Source organism: Microtus pennsylvanicus, chromosome 6 (assembly GCF_037038515.1).
Source record: "Microtus pennsylvanicus isolate mMicPen1 chromosome 6, mMicPen1.hap1, whole genome shotgun sequence".
NCBI lineage: Eukaryota > Metazoa > Chordata > Mammalia > Rodentia > Cricetidae > Microtus > Microtus pennsylvanicus.
Genome location: NC_134584.1, coordinates 25,449,934 through 25,461,934, shown reverse-complemented (window position 1 = coordinate 25,461,934; position 12,001 = coordinate 25,449,934). Strand labels below are relative to the sequence as shown.

Sequence of the window (12,001 nt, the reverse complement as noted above, 5' to 3'; positions counted from 1 at the left end):
CTGCTTCTGTACTTCCTAAAAATCCACAGTCTGCTATCCTTTTCTGAAACCTATTGAAGGACTCACCAGGTACCTAACTACTTAAAGCCACACAGGAGGCTGAGGAACTTACTGCTAGCCTCAGTTTGGTTCTAGGAGGCCAACTTAAGTTAATAGGAGAAACACTATTTCACAAGCAGTTAAAGAAAAGAAAAAACAGCCCCTGCCAAATTCGGTGGTCAGTTTTCAATTTAATTGAAATTGACTACTTTACCTCAACTCCTATACTGCAAAACATAAGATGCATCTTAGTTTCTAGCATGTATGTCCACCCATTGTTTTTTTGATTTTTTTTTATTCTGTACCTATATGTTTGTTAAATTAGATTATTCCTAAGATTATGGATCTGTGTCTCATCTCTATGCAGCATATTCCTAGATGATTTTATGCATTCTAGTGTATGCAACTTTAAAATCTGGGAAATTTAAAATCCCACCTGCGTTTGAGAATCATTTTGGTTGCTTGCTGGTTGTCCAATAGATATTCCCTTTCCATTGTGTCCCATCACAAGAATACTAAAATATAGTCATAAAATTGACTTACTTTTTTTTTCTAAAGGAAAAGCTTTACTAATATTTCTTACTAATTGCCTGCTGTTACTTCCCTATCATCTATGCAGTTTTTCTATGGTAGAAAGGCTTTTCGTTGTTAGGACTTGTTTTTTAGACATTTAATTTCTTCTTTAGAGCTCAATTTCTTTTATCTAATCTCGTCATCATAATCTCTGTGTTCTTGTTACTCACTTTTTGAAAACACATATCAAACTCTTGTCATCTCTTTTAAAATCTTCATTGGCCTTTATATATCATCTATTTATGACTCACATAAAAGCTTTGATAATTAACTTGTACCTTCTTACCTTCATGTTGCCTTTACGTGGGGGAGTAGTTGATTACTAAATTACTTTCTTCAGTTTACTGCAGTCTTTAGGTCCATGTTTCTATACTTTTATACATGCTGTGCTTCCTGGTTAGACAATATTCTCTGCTGTCTTCTTGGCTGTTTAATTCTTTTTAATCTTCTCTCAAAGCCCAGTTCACATGGTATACCCTTGGGGAAGTCATTTCTTACTGGAAGAACTAAAGATTTGTGACTCTGTTCTGCTTCATTCCTACAATACTTAATGCCTACTAGCACAGGATATTGTCTCTTCCTTTAAATTGTGACAGCTTACTCACAGTTACCTTATTCTATACTTTCTAATAAAATTTTACTGAAGTTGTTCTTTGACAGTTTCCAATATTTGTTTAATTGTCTTATTTCTGTGGCTAGTTCTTAAAATATATTTGAAGGCATTTTAAGAGTAGATCAGTGACAGTATGCTTTTCTCTTGAGTAAAATGTTAAATTTAATTGATTAAAATAAAAGCAGTGATTTGTAATTTTCCTTTTTGAGGTTATTCACACTTAACAATTTAGAAACAAATTTTGGTGGGAAAGATCATGGTGGGTACAAGGTACTTGTCAAACCTGATGATGACTCCAGTTCAATCCCTGGTTTCCATGTGGTAGGAGAGAATTGACTCCTTTAGGTTTTTCCTCTGATCTTCACATATGGTTATGGCCCACATGGGCTGAACCTAGCATGCACAAAGCCCTGGGTTCAATCCCTGTCCCCACACAAAACCCACTGGTGACACATGCCTAAAATTCCAGCTCTTAGGAGGTAGAGAGAACTGCCAGAATAGTTGATTGCAGATCTGGCTTGTCTACAGCTTGAGAAACCCCTTCTCAGATATGCAAAGAAAAGAGCAAATAGGAAGAAAAACCGCTATGGGGAGTAGGTAAATACTATTTCTTACTAATCACGGCTTAGGCAACTCAACACAGGCATGTATTATATTTAATACCTTTGTTTTCAGATTCCTTTTGTTCAGTTTGGATGCTAAATGTTAGGAGAACCGAGATAGGATTTGTGATACGGGTGTATGTTGTGAGATGGAGAAGGGAAAATTTTGAAAATGTGGCTCATTAATGAGATTTTTTTAAAAATAATAGTTTTTTAGAAATTCTAATCTATTCTGCATAAAGTTCAGCCAGCAGTAATAAAGATAAATTTGTTTTCATCTTAACAGGTTTACACATTTATACAAAAATAAAATTACTGTAATATTTTGCTTTTCTAGGTGGTAATAAGTTGCAGTCAACGGGAAATAAAACTGAAGACTTAAAAGGAACTGAAGGTGTTAAAAGTACTCCTGCTGCCTCTGCTGTGCAGATTCCAGAAGTAAAGCAAGATGCAGTATCAGAACCAGTCACACCTGCATCCCTTGCTGCTTTGCAGAGTGATGTGCAACCCGTGGGACATGATTATGTAGAAGAGGTATTGATTTGAGAAAACCCTTGCTCTGAAATTGGGCAAAAGAAAAAAAAAGTGTCACTCTGTTATAAGCACACTTTATGTGTAAAATCAAGCTGTAGCCAGTTGTAGTTTAGATTTCAGTTACTTACAAAATTAAGGTTGCTGATTTAATGGGTATTATTCATTTGGTTTCTCGCTCATTAGAACACTTCCTGTTTTACAGGTAAGGTAAGTACAGTAATTAGAGGAACAAAGGAAACTCACAGAGGCTTGAATAAATAGTTGCCGTTAACAGAGATCGTGCAGTGGTGTAGTGTAACAGTACCGTTTGCTTTCACTCCTTTGGAAAGCGTGGATAAGTTTCCAAGCTCTGGTGTATGTTTATAACATTAGGATGTTTGCCCAATAAAGTTGTGACAATTCAGTAAATTGAGTGAGTGTTATGGAGTAATGTTTGGGTAACTGTTTATCCTTATTCTGTTTCTCTTTCAAAAGATAATACATAATATGTTGACTGTTAATAAGGTATACAGCTAGGATATTTAAGTTAAGTAATTATAAATGACTAATTATATATCTTATAACGGTAAGATTTGATTACCTTTTAAAATGTGTTCTCAGGCACTTTTATTTTTAATGTTTTAGGTTAATTAAATCTAATCTTTAGACAGTTTAATTCTAATCCAGCCTTAATAGCACAATTTCTACTTAATAGTATCGTCTCAGTCTGTTTTTCTCACTGTGCAGTTAAAAAAAAAATGCATCTTGACTTTTGTATGTATCATCAAAGTCTTAAGCTTTGAGAATTTTGTATAGCAAAATTGGTGTTTGTTTGTTTGTTTTTTAATCATCCTCATTTCCAAGAAGCAGGTAGTCAGTAACTGGTAAATTTAAGACATCCAGCTAAATTTGGGAAGCATGGTTGACCCATACAGGATCACCTTAATACGGAGGCTTTAAACATTCAGTCATGGATGGTGCAGAGCCTCACAGAACCATGCCACTCCTTGTAGATTTGGCATTTGTTGACTGATGGGAGGAAGTGAATGGTCATTATCTTCAGTAATGTGAAAACTGGCACATTGCCCACATGTGCCTGTGAGGGGAGGCAGAGACTGGTGGATCTCTATGAGGTCAAGGTCAGGTTAGTCCATATAGAAGAATTCCATTTTAACCAAGGCTACAGTAGTGAAACTCTGTCTTGAATGAGGGGTGGAGGTAGGGATTAAAAATAAATTTCAACATTAGATCAGCATGTTGGTGCACACCAGTATTGGGAAGGAAGAAGGATCAGCAGTTTAAGGCCATTCTTAGCTTCTTGAGACTCCATCATGAAAAACAATATAAATAAATTGAAAATACAGAAATGAAAAATTGTAAATGTTTTCATTTGTTTTTACCCCACTTCAAATTCTGCTTGCTCCCAACATGATCAGAAATTCTATTTTTTCACACCAAGGTACGAAACGATGAGGGAAAAGTCATTCGCTTCCATTGTAAGTTATGTGAATGCAGCTTTAATGACCCCAATGCTAAAGAGATGCACTTAAAAGGGCGGAGACATCGACTTCAGTATAAAGTAAGGAAATATTACTGAGCTGTTGTCCTTTCAAGATTTTTGTTAACTTTATTTTTATTGCACATGGGTATTTTGCTTGCATGTATGTCGTTGAGTCGTGTTTGACTGTTGGCCCAGAGAGGTCACAAGAAAAGGCATTCGTTCTCCTGGAATTGGAGTTATAGATGGGAATATTTTGTGCTGGGAGTCAAACCAGGATCTTCTGGAAGAGCAGCCAGTGCTATTAGCCTCTGAGCCAGTTGTCTCTCCAGCCCGTGTCCTTTTGTAAAACACTAGACCTTCCATTCTGAAACTAGCGTATCCTAATGATACATTCAATTTGAAAGAATCAGATATTTATTTTATTAGTTATACTTAAGTAATAATAGTAGCCCTGTTCTTTATATTTGTAGTAACTAGCTAAAGAAGAATCCAGCAAAATTAAAATATTGCTTGGGTCAAGAAGTTGTATAATAATAGTTTCACATTGAGTCTACAGAGTATAACTTCACCTACCTTCTTTATGTTGGTAAAATTAATCTGTAGATAGTACTGAAAAATCTCTTTATTTATTTTATACTAGAAATTCATCATAACCTACCTTCACATAGTAACATGTTAAAAGTTGCTAAAAAAAAAAAAAGCCTGGACTGGTAGAATAGGTATGTGGTTTTTCTTTTAAAACTGGGATGGGAATATGCCATTCATAGTAACTTGAATCCATGTACCCAGGCCATGTTCACTCATGTTTGGCTTCAACCAAATTAAGTAATAAATGAACATGCCAGCAGAGGGATTTTTATAGAGCATTGGTTTGGGGTGAAAAGATTTTTCTGATTCAACCTAATTGTACACTTCAGTAGGAAATTGTAACAATATTCTGGCACCGAGGACTGGGATTAGCTCAGTTGATAGAGTGTTAAGTTGACATAGTCCTGAGTTGGATCCCCAGCACTAGATAAACTGGGTGTAGTAGCACATGGCTGTACTGTCAACATTTCACTTGGATAGAGGCAGATGAAAGAGTTCAGCAGTTCAAGGACAGTACCATTACAAATTTTTAGTTTGAAGGCAACCCTTTCTCACAAATGAAAACAAGAAACCAATATATACTTTTGCTACATGAAATTTATAAATAAACCTCTGATGAAAGACTGTGAAATTGTATAGTTTAAAATGGTTTTAAGCAGGTAAGGCACTTTGTACCTGTATAACCTGAATTTGATTTTTGGAATCAACATGGTAGGAGGATATAACTCATACAGTATCCTCTGATCTCCACACATGCATTGTTACGGATGCATATGTGCACACAGACAATAAATACGAAAATAAATTGCATTTAGTGAATTTAGTTTGTTGAAGGGGTCCGCTCCTTTTTAAAAATGTTTTCTTGGAATTAACAGAAAAAAGTAAATCCAGATTTGCAAGTAGAAGTGAAGCCCAGTATTCGAGCAAGAAAGATTCAAGAAGAGAAAATGAGAAAGCAAATGCAGAAGGAGGAATATTGGCGGAGACGAGAAGAGGAGGAACGCTGGAGGATGGAAATGAGGTAGTGTTTTTAACTTTTAATTTGATGGCATTTAGTGGTTCTTCTGCCTTAAGGACAAAAAAAAAAACCCTATTCTGTGTATAATTTCCATATTCAGATTTATTTGATGTACTTTCAGTGTTCACTAAGATCCAAATCAAAAAAGATAAACATTAGAATGCTTAGTATACTATACTTAGTTTGATTGTTACCTTGGTATGAAGGGTTTTGTGGTGGCTCACATTTTCAATCCCAGCAAAGGCATGTGATTTCAAGGCCAAAGTTCAAGCCCAGGGTCGGGGTCCAGTGCCAGCCCAGACCATAAATTATTTTCTTGGGCCAGAGGGGAGGCATGGGAATAAAGACACAATTCACATGGCTTTATCAGGAGGGAGATTCTCAGGGATCCCTCATGAAATCCTGAGTTGACATCCTGAAAATTCCCCCATGTTTATTCTCCAAATAGCTTCCAAAAAAACATAAACTGAGGGGGAAATTTATTAGCATTCTGTTTCCTAGGTGATCAGGCCTAAAGTCATGTCTGCAACTATGGCTGCTGTCATGTAGCCTGGATTAATACCTCTTCCCAGGTGATCTCCATAATTACAAAGAAAGGAGCAAAATATTAGCATATCCTGATCTTTTGTTTATGATGGCGACATCTTGTCTAAAAGGCTAGGTGACCACCTCCTGTGTGGTCAGGTACTAGCTGGCCTAAAAGTCTGACCACCATACAATGTAGGGCCTATATAGTGTTGCCCCACAGCCCAGTCAAGGATCCATGAGAAAAGTGGTAAATGGTATTATATATACTAAATATATGAATAAATTGAGGATTGTAGAGGTAACTCAGGGGTCAAGAACACATGCCCCTCTTGCAGATGACATTTAAGTTCAGTTTCCAGCATTTGAGGTAGCTGTCTCTAATGTTGGCTCTAGAGGATCCTGAACTCAACATGTGCACATTCAAATATGTATAATTTAAAATAAAGTTTTTGAAAAATGTAGCTCCTGAAGAAATGTGATACTTTTTGATAGCTGTTTCTGTTTAGAACCAATAAAAACTTATATTTAAACTGTATAATTTAATTGTAAGATTTTGTTGTAACAAAGAATTGTAAAGCAATCATCACTATCAGTTTTGAGATATTTTACTCCCCCTTAAAAAAAAAATTTCACAGCCCCATTAACAATCACTCCCAGTTTGTCTTCCATGTTTACTGTCCCATCTCAGTATCATGGAGTCACTAATCTCCTTTCCATCTTTATAAATTCTATAGATTTTATAAGGGAAATCAGTTTTAGATAATTAGCTTATACAGTGATCTTTTGTGTCTGTTTTTTGTTTTGTTTTGTTTGTTATGCATGTCTCCAGAGATGTTTGGGTATGGGTGTGTGTTGTAGGAAGATGTGTGTGTGCACTATGTGTGTTGATGCACATGCATGCAGAGGCCAGGGTACGACATTAAGTGGCCTGCCCTTTTACTCCCTGACTTACTTCCTCAAGACAAAACTCTGATGGAACCAAGAACTACACTTGGTGGGCAGCAAATCCCAGTGATCTCCTCCCAATACCGATATTACAGGTGTACACACCCAAGCTAAATTTTTCTTAAAGATTTATTATCTTTGTATTATGTATATGTTTACATAGCCTGTATGTTTTATTGTAAAGTTGCTTACTCACACTTTATTATGTGCTCCCTTTAGGTTTCAGTGATAGATAATACATTAATTTATGTATATGGTAAAAATAATTTCCTTTAAATTTATGTTGTTAAGTGTTGGGAATTCTTTTTATGACTAGATTATACAGTTAAGTCTCATATATCAAATATGATTATCTTAAGTACTTACTCAGTGTTTGGAAAAATGTTCGTATACTGAGCCTGAGTTTATAAACAATAATTAAAATTCCTGCCCTTATATTATGTAAACAGTTTTTAGCAGTAACAAACACACCATTGGACTAAACATGATTTTCTTGAACTTTTAAGCTGGTTTTTTGTTTGTTTCTTGTTCTTTTTTTTCTCAAGTCCTAAGTAACAGAGAAGTATTCTACCCAATCCTCAGGTGACTTTAAAACACACTACCTGGAAATATTGGTAGTTTTTATAATTGCAATCAGTATGCACACACTTTTATTATTGTTTTAGACAAATTTATTATACTAGCCTAGACCAATACAAAACAGAAATAGATTCTGAAAATGTTAACCAGTGAATAGGCTGTATACCAGATAACCATCTTTTGAATTCATTAAGTGTTTTTTTGTTTTTAATAGGGAATGTTTTGTGAATTTGCGTGTCATCCTTGTCCAGGTGCCATGTTATCTTCTCTGTATTGTCCCAGTTTTAGTAGATGTGCTGCTGAAGCGAGCACACTTAAGTGTTTTCTTGGGTAAATGTAATTTCTGCTGAATTGACAGATTTACAAGATTTCACAGTTATTCTAGGGACGTTGGCAATATAGCCTGTATTTCTTTTGGCAATACTTACTAGAAACCACAGCTATCTCTAGCCAAAGATTTGTCTTCTACTTGTTATAATCTGCCATGTACTACCCATGTATTTATCCAATGATGAAAGTGTGGGTTGCTACCATTGTTCCTTTTTTATAGCTAAAAAATACTTTATTTTGTACTGCTTTATCATGAATGAAGAACTTTGCTGTTTAAAAAAAACTCAGGTGAGAAGATGGAGCTTTGCATAAAGTGGTTATTGTACAAATGGTGAGGGCTTGAGTTTGAATCCCCAAAATCCATATAAAGCTGGACCTGGTGATTCATATCTGTAATCCTATCCTATGTCTGCAATGGGAGACATACCTGGAGAATTCCCAGAAGTTGTGGGCATGCTAGTCTGGCATGTTCTGCAGGAAAAGAAAAAAAAAGAATAGACTTTGTCTCAAACAAGATGGAAGGAGGGAACCCAATATTAAAGATTGTCCTTTGGCCCAGGCGGTGGTGCACGCCTTTAATCCCAGCACGTGGAAGGCAGAGACAGGCAGATCTCTGTGAATTCGAGGCCAGCATGGTCTGCAAGAGCTAGTTTCAGGATAGGCTCCAAAGCTACAGAGAAGCCCTCTCTTGGAAAACAAACAAACAAGAGGTTGTCCCCTGGCCTGCACATGGACACCGTGGCACATGCACACACATGTACATACACACACAATTCATTATCAGGTAGGTTCCTTTGCTTATAGATATTTGGATTTACTAATCATTACCTTAAATGATTAGAGTAAGCTGAGGTATCTGTTTTCTGTTCTACTTTGTTCTTGAGGTATGAAGTCTTATCTTATTGTTGTCTCTTTCACTCCATTTACCTCTCAATTAAAAAATACAGTAGAAATTGGAGAAAAGGGGAGGGAGGATAGTTAGTACTAAGTTATTTTGAGTATTGTTTTGTTTGTTTATCATTTTGTGTTTGTGCTCTTATATATGCCAATGTCAGGATGATTACAAGCATGTGTGCCACTCTGTGAGCAGAGGTCAAAGGACATCTGTTCTCTCATTTGGGTCCCAGGAATGGAACTCCCTGAGTCTTGCTGGCTTGAATACTTTTTAAAAATAGGTTTTTATGTTGCTAATTGATGGAAGTTCTTAAGCTGATTATTTTGTTTGTTCTTAATGTATCATTTGTGCACCAGACGTTATGAAGAGGACATGTACTGGAGAAGAATGGAGGAAGAGCAGCATCATTGGGATGATCGCCGCCGAATGCCTGATGGAGGCTATCCTCATGGTCCTCCAGGCCCATTAGGTCTTTTGGGAGTCCGACCAGGCATGCCTCCCCAGCCACAGGGTCCCGCAGTAAGTGTCTGCTTTGCTTACATGGGTATGAGAATTGAATCCTCCTTCAATATTAGAAGATGTTTTGTGAGCTGATTTTGAGTAATAATGTCATCAGTTTTGTCTTGACTATAGCTAGTCATTCTCTTAAAGATTCTTAATGCTAATGTCTTTATGCATAAGAACTTAGTCAAGTTTCCTTTGTACTCTTTATTTTCAATACTTTCTAAATTCTAGATGCAGAGCTCCTTTGGGAGCGGCGAGATAGATTCTAGACAGACTGTCCTGGAACTCACTCTATAGATCAGGCTAGTCTCAAACTCACAGAGATCAGCATGTCTCTGCTGCCCAAATGTTAGAGTTAAAGGCAAATGTCACCACCACCCATCCTTAAAATTTTTGTTAAATATTTTGTATTTAAGAGACTTCCTGCCTTTATTTTTCCTTAGATTGGAAAAAAATTCTAATGTCAGAGGTAACTCATTTGCCATTACAGATTATTGTTGTTGTTGTTGTTATTATTATTATTATTGAGCAAACTTATTACTATTACCAAAAACAAAGTGAGTTTCAGATCACTGAAAAGCATTTACAAGGAGAGAGATTAGGTCAGTAGTAGAGAACTTCGTATTCTATTTCTCAAGTTTGAGTATAACACTACAAAATTTAAGAAGCAATTTCATAGCCTTGGTGTGTGTGTGTGTGTGCATGCGTACATACATACATACAAATAAATAATACACACATATCTGTATCTATATATAACAGTTTTGTTTGGGACAGAGGGTCTGGAGAGATAGCTCAGTTTTAGCACACTGGCTGCTCTTTCAGAGGTCCTGAGTGCAAATCTCAGCAACCATATGGTGACTCACAACCATCTGTAATGACATATGGTGTCCTCTTCTGGCTTGTAGACAGAACACTATATACATAATAAATCTTCTTTTTAAAAAAGGAGAAAGTAAGAAGATTTTTAAGTGAAATTTTGTTTAATTGACTTTCTTATTGTAAAGCTTAGTAACTATATCTGAATTGAAAAATTAGAATTTCTTTTATTCAGAAAAGTAACCTTTTCTCTCTTTAGCCCTTACGTCGCCCTGACTCATCTGATGATCGTTATGTAATGACAAAGCATGCAACCATTTATCCAACTGAAGAAGAGTTACAAGCAGTTCAGAAAATTGTTTCTATCACTGAACGTGCTTTAAAACTTGTGTCAGACAGTTTGTCTGAACACGAGAAGAACAAGAACAAAGAGGGAGATGATAAAAAAGAGGGAGGTAAAGACAGGTGAGTTTACAAATTACTTATTCCTTTTCACGGGCATTTATATTTATAAAGATAAATAAGATTGTTAAGGGGCTGTCAAGATGGCTTAGTATGTTTGCTGCTCTAGTTCAGAGTACCTGTGTTCTGTTACTGGTACTCAAATCGGGCAGCTCACAACCAGTAGTAACTTCAGCTCCAGAACTGATGGCAGACATTTACATATGTATATACATAAAAATTGGAGACGGGGAAACTGAGTTTCTGGTGTTAGTCCACAAATAATTAACTATATTTGTATTTTAGCTACAAGGCTTAACATACATTTCTACCACCACCAGGCTTTTTGTTGATTTTTAAAATTTAATAAATGTTTATTACAAAACATACTAAATCTGTTTCAAAGTAGCACTTATAACTTTTCAGTTATTTTAAGCTTCTCTTTTCTGTTTTTATTTATGTGTTGCATCTTGTCTCCACTTTGTCTATATTTTAGTATCTTTTAAAAACATTGATCAAAAGCATTAAGTTAGCAAAGCTTTAACATCTTTTTATATTTGTGATTTTTCTAATTTTTCTTTTTCCCATTTGGGAATATTTTTTTGTATTAATGTTTCTCTTACAGTTCTGACTTGAAAAGTAAAACACAGGGGCTTATGGGTTTGGGCCCGCAGTTAAAACCTAGAACACAGAAAGTAGAAGCAAGAGGATTATAAGTTTGAAACCAGCCTGTGCTATTCTTTTAAGATTCTGTAAGATAGACAGTATTTGTTTTAGTTGTCTCTTTGCCAACTTAGCCCTTGATACAGTTTTTGATTTTTAAAAATGTTTTTATTTGTATCTGTGTGAGTATATGCATATATGTGCATTGGAAACCAGAAGAAGGTGTCTAGCCCCATGGAGCTAAATAATCCGGTTCTGCCAAATACAGCTTGCTATGTGGGTATTGGGATTTGCACTCTGTTCCTCACAAACGATCACTCTTAATCACTGAGCCATCTATTAATGTTGTTTTATTTTTAGTGTGTGTTGTTTATCTAAATGATATATAGTTTAAAATAGTTTATTATTTTCCTCTATGTTTGAAGAAAATCTCGCTAGTGCAAAAGTCATCTAGTTTAATATTATACTTGAAGGAAATTATAGTTCTTGTTGAGAAATATTATATTTTAATGTAAGTTGATTTTGATACAGAGCTCTGAAAGGGGTGTTGCGAGTGGGAGTACTGGCAAAAGGATTACTCCTCCGAGGAGATAGAAATGTCAACCTTGTTTTGCTGTGCTCAGAAAAACCTTCAAAGACATTATTAAGTCGTATTGCAGAAAACCTACCCAAACAGCTTGCTGTAAGTATCATGGAAATGTTAAATTTACCCTTTGTCCAGATCAGAAGTTTTTGGCAGGACTAACTGTGCTTCAATTTAAACCTCAGCCAGCTTTTAATTTTTGGCTTGGCTTTCATAATGAAGAGATTGGCTACTTTTTTCCCCCCATTCTCTTATTTGTGCAAACTG

The 12,001-nt window shown here is 35.7% G+C and overlaps 1 protein-coding gene and 1 non-coding gene across 7 annotated transcripts in view; one reads left to right on the top strand and one right to left on the bottom strand.

Annotated features, from left to right (window-relative positions):
- Zfr (zinc finger RNA binding protein) overlaps nucleotides 1-12,001 on the top strand; it is a 66,026-nt gene that overhangs the window by 33,281 nt on the left and 20,744 nt on the right. For all 6 annotated transcript variants that reach the window (XM_075975864.1, XM_075975863.1, XM_075975869.1 and 3 more), the window contains 6 exons: nucleotides 2,165-2,361; nucleotides 3,800-3,919; nucleotides 5,305-5,450; nucleotides 9,081-9,243; nucleotides 10,307-10,512; nucleotides 11,683-11,833. In XM_075975864.1, coding sequence (XP_075831979.1) covers nucleotides 2,165-2,361; nucleotides 3,800-3,919; nucleotides 5,305-5,450; nucleotides 9,081-9,243; nucleotides 10,307-10,512; nucleotides 11,683-11,833 — 983 coding nt within the window. The remainder of the gene's footprint in view (nucleotides 1-2,164; nucleotides 2,362-3,799; nucleotides 3,920-5,304; nucleotides 5,451-9,080; nucleotides 9,244-10,306; nucleotides 10,513-11,682; nucleotides 11,834-12,001) is intronic.
- On the bottom strand, nucleotides 7,706-7,811 carry LOC142853188 (U6 spliceosomal RNA). The gene has a single exon (XR_012911115.1). It is a non-coding gene; the product is annotated as a U6 spliceosomal RNA (small nuclear RNA).